Raw genomic sequence first — 14,576 nt, 5'->3', positions numbered from 1 at the left:
AAGTCATGATTCAGATGTAAACTAGAAATTTCCAAAGCTATGAAATTGTGTTGCTGCTCTTGCTCACAGCTATTGTGGTATTTTTTGCATCTATTTGGAAGGTTTTCTTTACTATATTGGCAGTGGTTTGCGTAGAGTGAAAACTCATTCTTGGAGGCACGGGTTGGCAGCAATCTCTTCCTTTAAATGTTCAAAGCCTTGACCATGCTTTACAATTTTGACCTGTTCTATGGAAAATATTATAATAAGTTACATTGAAAAAACTTTTAGATAATAGTGGACTGAAAGAAATTTTCAGCAGTTAGGTCTCTGTTTTGTTGCTGATTTGAGTGTGGGATGTTTATCAGAGGGGAGAAAAAGTCGTTGCAGGGGAGGCAGGACTGTATTGGAATGTGAGCCAAAGCTGTGGTATAAGAGTACTGATGTACCATCTTTTACTGTTGTTCTGAAATGTTGCTGTAAGCACAATACTATTTGTGTCAGAAATAATATGCTGCAAATAATCAGCACTTCTCTCCATAGTGGTTACTTTGTGTAGCAATGTTAGAACTATATGCTCAATATTGCTGTTGTTAAGCTAGGTAATACAGATTTATGTGTTGGATACTACAGCTTGTTCTAAAAGATATGTTTAGAAGGTGTTACTGTGAGTTGTGCTCCTTCACATTCAGCGGCAGCAACCATTATGCTTTTGCATTTTTGCCAGGTAGTTTCATTGTGAGTGGAAACATGTCTTCTGTTACACTTGCTTCTGGCTTTTACAGTCACTTGATTTGGTGAATATGGGAGCACTGCTTTTAGTATAGGTACCTGTAATCCCAAATTCTAACAGCTGTTACATATTTTTGGAAGATTTATTTTGTTTTATCAGATTCTTTCTTTGCTAGCTACAAAATCACAGAATAGTGACCTCTTGAGATTAACTTTCACAGAATATTCTTGAGTTGGAAGAGGTGCACAAGGATTATCAGATCCAAAGCAAGTGAATGGCTCACACAAGGATCAACCTCGGCATTATTAGTACCATGCTCTAACCAACTGAAGCAATCTCACTTTCTCGTCCAACATGGTATTCAGAGCAGGGTCAGCTACAGCTGGATGCTCAAGATCTTATCCAGGCTGATTTTGACTGTCTCCTGGAATGCTGACCTCTCAACTTCTCTGGGCAACTTGTACTAGTTTGTTTGACCACTTTAAAGTATAAGAGTGTTCCTTATGTTTAAATGGAAATTTCCTAGACTTCAATTTGTGCCCGTTGCCTCTTACACCCTAACTGGAGATCACTGCTTCATCTTACTTATCCCTTCCTTCAAGTATTTATACACATTGATCAGATTGCTCTGAGCTTTCACTTCTCCAGACTGAACAGTCCCAGCTCGCTTTTGTCTTGTGTCAGGTGCTCCAATCCCTTACAATCTTTGTGGGCCTTCACTCAGCTTGCTGGATTTTGTCCCTGTCACTCCTATAGTGGGGGATTGGGAGCTGGATATTTTTCCCCAAGTACAGAGAAAGGATAATCACCCTCTCCCTACTTGGTGGCATTGTTCCTAATGCATCCAATTTCCTTTATCCTTTCATTATAGTGGAGTTTGAGGGGGGTGGTTTGAGGTTTTTTGGATGCAAAGGCTGTGCTAGCAAGATGTTATCTTGTAGTGTATGTCACCTTAAGTTGATATTATGAAAATATCTGAATATCTGAATTTTATTCTATTTGTTAGTTTAGAATGACAGAGAGGGTGTCTGAACAATGGGCTATTGCCCATTTACACCTGGAGTAATCTTTAAATAATATGTTGGTAAAGAAAAAAAGAAAGAGTAATATGATTTAGTGAAATAGGATTCCTGAAGATGCTAGTGATTTTTTTAGTGTGTTGTAGTTTTGCTACACTTTGTCACTGGGCTATAGTGTGACTGATGTAACGGTTTTATTAGTTACTTGAAATATTTGGTCTGAAGTAGTAAATGAACAGACATGTCAAGGACACTTTGGTCATTTGTCCCACAGATAGTAATCAGAGAATAAACTGTTTTGTGATGTAGCTTAAACTTTAAACATAAATAGACATGTTTGTCTTAACTGAGATAATGTCACACTATAAGAAGGATATAAATCTGTTAGAAAGCATTCAGAGGCAGTAAAGATGGTGAAGGGCCTTGAGGGGAAGCTGTATGAGGAGTGGCTGGGGTCACTTAGTCTGTTCAGGCTGGAGATGAGAAGTCTGAGGGGAGACCTTGGAGACCTTGCAGTCTACAGCTTCCTCAGGAGGGGAAGAGGAGCAGCAGGCACTGATCTCTTCTCTGGTCGCCAGAGGCAGGACCCAAGGGAATGATGTGAAGCCGTATCAGGGAGGTTTGGGTTGGATGTTAGGGAAAGGCTCTTCCCCCAGAAGGTGATTGGGCACTGGAACAGGCTCCCCAGGGAAATGGTCACAGTACCAGCCTGACAGAGTTCAGGAAGGGTTTGGACAATGCTCTTAGGCAAGTGGTGTGATCCCTACAGCATTAGGAGTCAGATTTCAATCCTTGTGGGTCCTTACCAACTCAGAATATTCTGATTCTATGAACATTCTGCTACAAAAACTGGTTATAGAAATGAGTCCTTCTTGCAGGCAGAATGATCTTGAATGTCAGTCAAACAATATGGTGCATATTGTAAGTGGACTGATGTGTTATCCAGTCTTATAATTAAAAGCTTTTAAACAACGAGAATTTTGATATCAGCAAGAAAAAGGGAACTTGGGTAATAGTATTAGTAACTGTCAAATTATCCTAAGTAAGAGATATTTTCAGTGTAAAGATTACATTTTTTTTTCCTTTTAACATTATCACACTGCTCTAATTTCTGTACATTTTCTCAGTTCCAGGGTGCCTCATGGTGGCTTTGCCCACATAATGGGTGGCAGTGGGTTGCAAAATTTTACTATTGCTGCTGTACCATATACTGCAAATCTTTTACCAACGTCAAGCACATGGTATGTTAACTATTCTCATTAAAATATCTTAAAACCAGGGCTTTTTCATGTCAGTCACAGTCAAAAGTACAGTTCTTTAGAATATTAAAAGGTCCAAAAATTTTAAAGTTTCTGCAGTATTCGCTTTCCAACATGAAAGTGGTGGGTTTTGTCCCAAATGATGTTACATTGTTTGCTCATTGTTTGAAACTCAAATTTGTCTAATAAAAGGTATTTAAATTAATAAAGGAATATTAAAGTTAAATTATTGTATTAGAACTTACTGAAGTGAAAAAACAACTTAATTTCCTACAATATATTCAAATGCTCAGTGGTACTGTATGTCTGCATAGGCTTGTTTTCTTCCATACATGTGATCTCTTCAGGGGTTTTAATCAAATTTTTAATATTGAGTTTTTTGCTGAACTGTGGTGTCTTTTTTTTTTTTTTTTTTTTTCCCAGTATCAACATGCTCAAGTTACCTGAATATCCAAGTAAAGAAATCCTGAAAGACAGGCTTCTTGTGGCATTGCACTGTGGAAGCTATGGTTACACAATGGCATAATGAAGTCTAGAAAACCCATCTGACTGTTAATGTGCAGTTTTGAGTGGCAGAAGTAATTTTGGAAACTGTCAATTGGAAAGCATCTTAGATGCTGCAGCCCTTTGGCAGGGGTGGGCTTCAGAACTGGCACAGCACCATCAGCTTTTCCTTCATTATTGTGTTGTCAAGGTAGCTCTGATACCATCGTAACAAACTTTTCAATATGCTGTATTTTCATTTTTTAAAATTACAGATCTGTGTGGAAATCAGTTTACATGCTTTTCATTATTACTTCAATCTGAGAAAGTTTTTCAGAATCTCTTTCCACGGTTTACATTTGATTTCCAGCTACATGGTTGAATGACATTTGCATTGCAGTTTACTTTGCACTCAGATGGAATACTGCAAATGAAAAGAGTTGTACTTTATGCCTTGTTGCATGTGAAAGTGCCATTTATTTTTGCAGACCACTACAGAAGGTTCAATTGGAATATTGTACAGTAAGAGCTGATGTATTTTCCATTTCTTTGCATAGCAACAGAAAGAAAATTTTATAACTTTTTAGTATTCTAATGTGTATAATATGTAAAGATTAGACTGTTATGACTGGAAAAAACCAACAGATTGAGTTTATCTAGTTTATATTAAAATTTACACTATATTCTACTAAATATTTAAAGTATTTGTGACTTTATAGTTAACTTGCAGTTTAGAATTTGTAAATATTGTTTAAGATCTATATCCATTGTTTGAATGCCTTTACTCTTCCCTTGATATAATTGTACGTTCAAAAGGTATTAATTAAATTTTAATATTTTAACCAGAATTGGAATGTGTGTGTCTCTGTGGGCAGATTATTCTTTTTTTCTACCAGATTTTTATTAATCATTCTATAATTTAAATTGTCATGGAACCAGTATTTGAGGACTCATAGTCAAAGTGTGTGGATGGACATAAAAAAATGCACAAGGAAGTAAATTGAACTTAGGAGGTTAACTGACTAAATTATGATAGAATCTCGTGTCAAAATTTATAAAGAATTAGAATGTGTTACACTTATCCAAAAATACACAGCAAGAGCTCAGCACATTTGATAAGTAGCTGCACATGTTTGGGTTTATGATGCTGTTGCATAACTGCTTTTCTAGGGACCCTGGGGTAGGCCTACATTATTGTTTTGGTTCAGGCTGGGAATGTTTTTTTGTTGGTGGTGTGTTTTTTCAGTTGTGGGTGTTTTTTTCTTTGTGAATTGTTCTGGTCATCTGTGCTTGTCATGCTTTTTGCCTTGGAGAATGCAAATTGGATCTGTCCAGATGAGATTAGACCAGAAAAAATTGATCCAAAAATGTACCAAATGCTAAAGGGTGAGCATCAAATTTATGTCTGCAAGGCTTAAATGATATGAAGAATATCACAGAAGAATATTACAGATCTGAATAGTTCACAAATTAATTTGGTCATAGCAAACCCACCAAACAGGCAAATTTTGAGGTTCAGGTCCACAGCAGAAAGTTTCCTACTGATTTCTTGATGCTTTCCTATACTAAGTGCTAATACATGTGTAGCCTAAATTCACCAGCTGATTTAGGCTGCTTACTTAGTGCTGGTTTTTTTCATATTTTATTTATTCTAAGCTAAAGCATACATAACCTCTCTGGGGGAGTGAGAGAGAAATCCATGGACCATCTTGCCACGGTAATTTTCCTCTGGACTAAGCTTTATATATGAACTTACTAGCTTCACTTCCTTTTTGGTTCTGTTTGTGCACATGTTGTATAAATGTTGGTTTAAATTCTGAGGCAGAGTCTGTGGCTGCAACATGAGGAGAGTACTAGTTTTAGTTAGTGGAAAAAGCAGACTCTTCCATCAGGACAATCCAGGGAAAGTTGCTTGGCTGTTGCTTTCAGGAAAGGGAATGAAATCTTAAAATCAGAGAGCAAAGTCTAACAAATGCTCTGGAAAGGAGATATGATCAAATTAAAAAAAAAGAAAAAGTGCAATTGAAGAAAAGCAGAAAATTAGGAAATGGAGTGACTATAGCCAAATGGACTGACATTAAATAAGGCACAGTGAAAAGAACCAAAACTTGCCAAAATTACTCCAACTAAAATAATGAAATCAGGGAAGAAAGGTAAGCAGAGAGGAGAAGGAGCTAAAGAAATGAAATGTTAACAAAAAAAAAGAGCAATATTCTGAAACCATCTGAAAACACTAAAAGTGAATGAGATGACAAGAAGTGCAGGGAAATGAACCAAAGCTTGCCTGAATAATCCTCTCTGAAATCACAAGGTTTCATTCCCTTTCCTCAAAGGAAAGGGGCAGGTGCTGTTTTTCTCTGGCATGCTTGAGGAAGCTTAGGCTACTTGAATAGGTTATATGTTTGAGGATGTGTGGGGTTTTAATATTAAATCCCAGTTACCCTGGATCCTTCAGTTCAGGAAAAGTGCTTTGCTTTCTTGCACAACTGAGCTGTGCTTGGTTTCTTGGTTCTATTGCTTATTTTTACCATATGCTTCTGCAAAATAGATTGATAGGAGGACAGTGTTTTGAGCAGTACAATTTTATCAGGCATTGGGTATTTGTTTTCTTTACATAAACTAGGATTTTTGTCTTTATCTAAGGTTTTACCATAAATAATGTTCTTTAACTGCTATGCAGTCTGTGAATTTTTTTTTTCCCTTTCACATGTTTTATTTACAGGAATATATAGCAGTTTCCAGGAAGCCAAAACATTGCATGCTCCTGCAGTGTTCCAAGTGAGTCATACTGCAAGGCTGAATGAAGACAAAAAAGAATTTTTTTTTCCAATTCTGTATTATACTGTAGGTGACAACAAACTGAGTTTGGTCTCAAACAGTTCACCTAACATGCTTGGCAGCTGCTTTTGAAATGTAAAGGAGGGCAGAGTTTTAATGTTCTCAGCAGCTTTCTAAGACAGATCTCCCTGTTAACAGCCTCACAATGGTAAAGCAGATTATTCTTGTTGCCTCTGTGCCCCATGTTAGTCATGTCCCTTATGATGTATCTTGTAGGATTTCTTGAAATGTTTGCACTACTTAGCTCCCCGAACAGATCAGAATGAAATTCCTCTAAAATCCTCCTGTAACAAGAAAGCATGATGTAAAGATGTAGATAATGGGAGGAGAGCTATTGATACTGGACTCTTGGTATAACATCAACCTTGTTATCACTTGTTTTGAACAGGGTTTTTTCCTGCTGAAACTGAACAATGCTGTTGACTGCAGCTGACCATGTGAAATTAGCAGGATTTAATTACTGCATTGAAAGACTGTTTTTAGGACACCTGTGCCCTATTAGCAACAGGGTATGAAAAGCCTGTTGAGAAACTATAACTTAATATAGCTTATAGTTTAGAATGGTTAATTGGTTTATATTTCTTCTTTCCCACTGTGCCAGAACAAGGCAGGGTGAGTCTTTTATCTCGGAAAGAACAGAACAGATGTCTTGTCAGATCATAGATCATGAATGCTCATTAGATTTTATTATCTTTATGAAATGTTAGATAGCAAAGCTTAGTCTTTGATGCTTGAAAATGTGTTGTGCATCTCATGTTGCAAAACCATTAAAACTGTAAACTGTGAAATGCAGCTTAATGACTCCTACTGTATGTTCCATAGTCAAATAAGATTGAAAATGGAATGAGAGGAAGATGGTGGTTGGCCTGAACTTTCCAGATACTTGGAGACTTTTACGTGCACTGTAGGAAAAAATATTAGGATCACCTGTGCTTTAGAAATTATGGGCAAGTCAGTAGTTTATGCAGCTATTATTGCTGAGAATTTTTATCATGTCAATAGAAAAGCTTTTGTCTAGTTAAGAAGTAAAATCAGCGAACTACTAAACTGATGCTAAGAACCAAAGCTTTAAATTAACTAGATTAAACCTCCTCAGGGATTCTTGAGTTGTAAAGATAAGTGCTTTTCAAGTCAGAACATCTGTTTTTATCCACTCTTACTATAGGTAATCATACAGACAAGAGGCAAGATAGATAGACAAGAGACTGTGATACATGTTTTATGGACACACTTGTCAATTCAACAACATTTTTACACTTCAAGGACACCAACAGAATTAAAGTACTTCTGTTGGGCTAGCTGTTGTTTAGAGGCAGTAGGAATCACACCACATAAGGAAACCTAGTGTAAGGTTACTGACTTAGTCTTAGGTTAATTACTGGCTACCTTCATTTGAAAATAGCTCTGTGCAGTTAGGTATATTGAAACATTTATAATTATGTGTGTAAAGCAGTATTTCTAATTTCAGTTTTACAAATCTGCATGTAATTCAAACTAATAGAATATATTAATAAAAATGAAATAGACTGCACCTTTAGTTTGAGTTTAAAAATGTCGTTTCCATAAATGGCATATAATTTAGTTGGAGAACATTATTTGAAATGCCACAGATTAGGCTCAAAACACCACTAAGAAGGGCTGCAGTGATCCACTGAAATATTTTCTCTGAAATCAAAGCCATTTGTGTGTCAATCACTTGTGTGTTAAAAAGTCTCTCATCAGAAACAATTTGGTCACCTTATTTTATTAACTTTTATTAACTTTACTTTGATAGATTTTCTTTTATATCAGACCCCTCCCAGATTTTTCCTGATCTTTTTCTCTGAATGTAACATACAACCATTGGTAGGAATAGCAAATAACATCCCTAAATATGGGTCATGTTTTTCCCATGGGAAATTGTTTTTAAAAAATAAAATACACTAATATTGTTTGAACCTGGCTAATGCCAAAAGAGCAGAACTTGAGCAGGAGTACAAACACTATGAAGGGAAGTGTCCCTGAGCTCACTGTTTGCAGCTGCATAGACTTGCTGCATTGAGTGCTTGTGACATTCTGTGCCAAGAGTTCAACTATTCAGTTTCATACAACGCCAAGTGATTCATTGGGATTATTAGGATACTCCTGGGATAGCTTCGCCATACTGATTGCCTCTGACATACCAGTTTGCTTAGATTAAAAAGCAATTGTTGCTGTCTAGTCAAATTTATAACCCCTGGTAAAAGGAAACTGAACCCTAGTGCTGTCCAGTATATAAAAACACCTTTGGTCTACAAATTACATGGATTGGAAAGAAAACTGAGCACTTGAAGAATGATACTAGTTAACATGCATAGGGCAATGATTTCACAGGTGTCTAATAGACAGCTTTTCTGTGCTGGTAAGTTTATTCTTGATGTATTTAGGTCAATGTATAAACACATTTTAGATTAATTCTTCTAATTGCTCTCTTTATTTCTGCAAAGTGATGCAGCTATTGATTGGTAGGTGGATGCCTGTAGATGTTACAACAGCTTGGCTTTTTGGTGTATGTCAGCTAAAAGATGGGATTGTACTATGGGGGATCTAAATTTTGTATTAGAATAGGTCTGGATAGGTGGCCTGGAGAAAACTACTGTGCTTTACCCCTGATTTGTGGGACATATTAGTGATGCTCTTAGGTGTAGGACCATAAGCAAGAAAAAAGAGGAAATAAATGGTAGGGGACACTTGTGAAAGTGAAGAGTATCATCAGGAAAGAGGTGAGTCGTGTCCTGCGTATAAATGTGGAATAATGGGTGTTTTGAGAACAGATATGTCATTCAGCTGGCAGATGGGAAAAGTGCCTGGGCCTTGTAGAGGTATGATCCTTTTTTCTTCCCTGCCTGGTCTGAAGGCTGCAGTCTGCTGCCTCTGAGACTGGGAAGGCTGGTTGGGCTCAGCCAGGAGGGTTGCTGGAGCACGGTGGATTTTCTTTATGTTTGCTGCCATCTCAGAATGAGCCTACTGCTGGCTTGTCATTTTGGTATATCCCCCCCACCCCATGCCTTAAGGCAGATTTTTTGGCAGTTTGCTAAAGCAAGTTAGGCTTCTGCTGAAAGAGCACTACTTCAAATTGTATGTGAGAGGGAGATCTCTTCTGTGGAGGTGAGATGTTCCCCATTAAGCACAGTGACATGAATAACTGCTGAAATGTGTCTCTGGTCTAGGAAAATTCTAAATGTAAAATCCATGGGCAGTACACGTGGACATTGGTAGTCATATCTGTGCTTTTGGTCCTTAATGCCTTGACATAATTTTAAAATGCACCTTATTTATGTTGTGTGTTTATTTGCTTTGCAAATAGTCTCTCTGTGTCTTTGTTAAGGTTGTAGCTCTTTGTGGAAGTGTTGTTTTTTTTTTTTTTTAAGCATATTTATAATCTCCATTTTCAGTATCGACTAGATTGTGGCAATTTAGGCAAATGTACTTTCAGTCTTTGCTCTTCATTAGTTCCTGTACACTGTGTGACAATTTCCTGTGTCTTCACTGGTAATGCTACCAGAGGAATGGACATGAGTGAACAACTGTGATAAGCTTTAGTGTAAAGCTGTGCTTTCTATAAGGTGCATTAATACTTCAGTTTAAACTGTCTAAAAGTCCAGTAGCATGTAATTACAGCCCATAGCAATGTGCACTTTGTGTGTGTGCTTGAAGAAAAGGTTTTTCTTACTGTCTTTTACAAAAAAAAAAGACAAATAAAAAAATCCTTTTACCATGTCTTGCCCTGCTGGCCTGTAGGTTTTGTTTCTGCTCGTCTCTCTGTCTTGTTTCCAGTACCAAGCTTCTCTTACTCAGTCCTGACTGGTTTGATGTGAGTGCACCAGGGTCTTTTCTCTGTCATGTATCTTTGTAGTTAACAGACAGCAGAGTTCAATGGACAGGCAGATGACAGGGAGACTGCTGCGGCTCGTGTGTGATGTCTGCGTCTGCCGTGACCCCCTTTGTAACCTCGGCGGATCCCTTTGTGTCCCTGTACGTAGGCTGAGCTATTGCAGTTACACTGTAAACTTGTGAGGGACGGAGACAGCCTCTGTGTGCCTGCCTGACGCCGCGCAGAGCGCGAGTTTGGCAGGGATATGTGGAAGTATCCAGACACAGTGTCTGTGTTTTCACCCAGGGTTTACTTCTGTGCCTTGGGGACCGTCCTTGAGTGGGGTCTCAGGAGTGTACTTGATCTTCTGTCTCACCCATCCTGCTGAGCCCTTCTGGCAGCTGGAGCAAACCGGAGCAGATGGTTGTCATAAACTTGTGCTCAGGAAACCTGGGTATCTTGAAAATGCTGCTTAGGGCTCACCAGTCACACATTTTGAAAACGGTAAAGACGGGCTTGTGATCAACCAAAGTCTCTCCAAGACTTGCTTCTGCTTCCGTGTCTTGTCCTGCCTGTCACCATGACCACATGCTTGGTAAAGTGTGGGGGAATATGTTCATTCCTGTGCTCTGTCTGGGAAGCAGTGATGTCTGATAACCAGTGAACTGGCAGGGATGTTCCATACAAGTGTGACTCGGGTGCTTTAATTTGCCCTGGAAATACCATCTTGTCAAGAGCCTTTGTAGCCTTGATGCTGGAGGCTTTTACACCCAGGCACTAATGTCTGAATGGAGAGGTGCTTCTGATAAGGTGGGAAATCCCCATGATTTAATGCTGATTCCTTGGTGTTCAGACAAATAAGGATCTAAACGTTGCTTTCCAGTTTGTGACAAAGTTGAAAAGTTGCTTTTAAGCAGTAGGAGTTATCCTATGGCAGGCAAATATTTCTCCTTAAAGCAGAAGTGAATTTAATTTTCAGAAGCCTTCATGCTCCTCTTATTTGGGTCTGTTTCTGCATCCATTCAACATCACCTGGAAATTTCTGTCCCAAGACTAACTGCCTAAAGTTGAACCCAGACTTTTGGTCTGTGTTTGAAGGGGCTGGCACTTAAAAAACTCAACAATTTGGGGAGCAAGGGTGGGGAGTTTCTTGATTTTTCCAGAAATGTGCTGATCTCTTCATCCAGAGTGCTATCCTCCACCTCTACAGAGATGCTGCCTTTTTAAAACATACCAGATCTTTCAATTTCATGCAATTACCCTCCCCTTCAGGCAAATCAAATTTCACAGCATCAGGAAGGCTTCTGAGGAGGATGGAAGGCAGGATAGAAGGCAGTAAACCAGCAAAGAATCTGCAGGGTCTGAAGGTCTCTAATTTTGAAGGTGACACATAGTTATGTGGTGATTTATGCCAAACATCAACTCCTATCATACCTCAAAAAAGGAGTGCCAAGTATCTAAAACATTTCCACTGATTTTGCTGCCTTAGGACAAACTACTCTGATCCTGGACCATAAAGCTGTACTAGTTCAGTATGTCTGAACCTGCTTAAGTAAGGGAAGTTAGCTATTTTGACATTTTTATCTGATTTCAGTCTTTGTAGGATACCAGGTCTTCCAGATGCCAAAGGCCAAACTAAATGTGGGATATCCTGTTCATCAGACTCATGTAAATTGGTAAGTAAGGGAAGGTCATTATTCAGAAACCTTTGCTGAGATTCCAAAATCCTTTAACTTTTGGGTAAAAGCATAATTTCTATCAATTACTTGTTTAAGAAAATGGTCTCTTGCTTATAAATTGGTATAAGTTGCTGGAAAGGGAGGATCACACAATATGCCTCTAATGAATAGTATTTAATACAGAGTTAATTAGTCCAATTCCTCTTTCCTCTAATGAATTTAGTGTTTGTATGTTAGCCTTCCTTTTGTAGACAGCTCTCTGTGAGAGGTGTGAATTTGACCTTTGAATAATATGCCCAGTCATTTCTTCCCATTTTTGATTTCTTTTTATTTCCAAACTGCTAAATTTATGTTCTGAGCAGTGATTTATCTAAATCTTTACTGAATTCAGGTAACACAAATCAGGACACTTACCTTTGAGGAGCCTTTTACTGTCTTTAGATTCTTTCTTCGTGTATAAGACCAGCTTGAAATATGAAAGTTAACATCTGCCATCTGTATCTTCATACATAATCTTGAGCAGTTCTTAAAATTCTGAATTTTGGAGGAACATGTGTTTCTGCTTATGTTGTCCTAAGACCATATTTCCTCTTTATTGCTGGATCTCAAAGACTGTGGTAGGAAAAGACTCTGATCAGCAGTCTCCAGAGAAAGCATCAATGACTTGATAAGGCATTTCCTCTGCTACTTATCACAGAGTACCTAGGGCAAACTGGGGAAGAAGTTTCCACAGAAATGTGGTGGCACAGGCTGCTGAATACATCATCTCTTTGTTTCAGAGCTCGGGCTGCAAATACCATTCAAATGTGTCAGTAAAACAGCTTTACTTAAAAGAGGATAAAATTAATGCCTTGAGGGAGAAGCCTGATGGGCAAACAAAGGGACTATAAAAACTGTGGAGGCCCCTTCGGATGCATGAGCAAGAACAGGCTCCTTTCACTTCTAATTGTTTGCAGAAACTGCAGGAGGGCTGCTGCAATGCTCACCTGAGGCTTGTCAGCTCTGGGATCTGCTCCCCCTTTCTCTCCAGCCTTGGTGACTACAACTGCCCTTCTCTCTCTGTTTCTTCTTCTTTTTTCTCTCTCCTCTTCCCTCTCTCAGCTTTCTCTGTTCTTCTGTTGATGGGGGAATTATCCTTCCATTAGTCACAAAGAAAGCAGGTTAGAAAGAAAGAACTCTGTTTTGTGGAGACACTTTAACTGTATTTTTGCTCTGCATCAAATGTTATTTAATTCATGCCACCAGATGGACCAGCAGTCTGAGATGTTTTCCACTGTGGCCCCTCAGCTGGCTCCTATTGCTTGTTTTGTGTGTGGATGAGTCTGCTCCCCTTGCACATACACAAAGCACGTGCTTGTGCCAGCCTTGAAAAATGTTAACAATAAATTTTCCTTTAGCTTTCACAGCTATTTCCAGTTTTCATTAGCAGCTCTGATTATTAGGGCAGATGCTTTAAAGGTGAGCACATACTAGAAAATGCAGTGAGGAAGATCATGGTGATGTCAGAGGAGACTCTGAGACCCTTGTCATAGGCATGAAAACAGGAGAGTTTAGTACAAGTCAACTCTGAAGAGCTAATGAAGGTCAGCTAAAATTAAACTTGAGGCAGCAGTCACTTAAAATGCTTCTTGCTGCAATCTTGCTGTGCTCTTGGTGGTATTCAATCCTTACACCGTGTGTCCCAGCTGAACTTAAAAGGTAACACTATCCTTCCCACCCCACAGCCTCTCCCAAAGAAACCACTTTGTGGTAAGTGTTTTGATTTTCATTTTTTTTGAGAAAAATCTAATTACTACACAGAGAGAATGAATCCATAGCAAGCATGGGTGGTTTTTTTGGTTTGATGTTCTTGTGTTTATTTTTTAATGTAAATTTTAGCTAAGTGAGATTGAATCCATCTTATCTCAAACCTGATAAGGCAAGGTGATTCCTTTTGCTACCTGGATTTCAGTTTGACTGCAAAGTGGTGATGTCCTGGCCCTGTGGCCTTGAACACTCTGCCTAATGCAAATCCTTTTATGCTGATGTGTAAGAGGTCTGTATTTACTGCTGTGTGGCCATGCAGGCAGTATTTCTGATCTAAGCCCTGTCCAGTGCTGTTTGTTGCTCTTGGTGAGATGGTAATGGTCAGCAGTAGATAAGATTCAAATATCCCAGTGGGACAGATCTATCTAAACCTTACAGAGACTGTGGAGCTCCTCTTGGAAAGAAAAGGCCATTAAATTTATTGATGCTGCAGTTACATTCTGGTGTCTCCTGCCACTACCCACCCTGCAGCTCTGTTGCTGGCCATAAAATCAAGTTATTTTGTCCCCTATGGTTATTAATTTTAACTTAAGCATTGTAAATTTAATGCAGAGATATTTACTTACTGTAAATTTGTCTCCCATGAAACAAAGGGGCACTAACTTTGCAGACTTATGTAAAAGGTATCTGTTTCTGTTAAAAATAATGGTTAGGACATCTTGTAGAGTAAGTGTATATACTAAGAATCAATAAGTGTTTTATTAGTGCCTGGAGATCGTTTGACTATAAAGGATTCTTTTTAAAAACCCAATTCCTATAAAAAGGTAAAATTAACCTTCTGCTTTACTTTCCTTTAAAATCTTGTGTTTAATTTCTTCTTTGTAGGTAACCAATTTCTGTTATTTTGCTGTAATGTTTGGGCTTGGAAGAAAATGGCTTTAAATTATGACTTTTATTTATTCAAATGTACTGTTGGCATCACAGGTTTTACAGCTCCTGTTAGAAGTT

General features: G+C 38.4%; 1 protein-coding gene across 4 annotated transcripts in view; it reads left to right on the top strand.

Moving 5' to 3' along the window:
* The window catches only part of HACE1 (HECT domain and ankyrin repeat containing E3 ubiquitin protein ligase 1), a 48,053-nt gene extending 43,732 nt beyond the window's left edge, over window positions 1–4,321 (top strand). For all 4 annotated transcript variants that reach the window (XM_056487721.1, XM_056487720.1, XM_056487722.1 and 1 more), the window contains 2 exons: window positions 2,859–2,972; window positions 3,414–4,321. In XM_056487721.1, coding sequence (XP_056343696.1) covers window positions 2,859–2,972; window positions 3,414–3,516 — 217 coding nt within the window. In that variant the 3' untranslated portion in view covers window positions 3,517–4,321. The remainder of the gene's footprint in view (window positions 1–2,858; window positions 2,973–3,413) is intronic.
* The last annotated feature ends 10,255 nt before the right edge of the window (window positions 4,322–14,576 follow it).

Source organism: Oenanthe melanoleuca, chromosome 3, assembly GCF_029582105.1.
Source record: "Oenanthe melanoleuca isolate GR-GAL-2019-014 chromosome 3, OMel1.0, whole genome shotgun sequence".
In the NCBI taxonomy this organism is placed as follows: domain Eukaryota; kingdom Metazoa; phylum Chordata; class Aves; order Passeriformes; family Muscicapidae; genus Oenanthe; species Oenanthe melanoleuca.
This window is presented reverse-complemented; position numbering and strand designations above follow the sequence as displayed.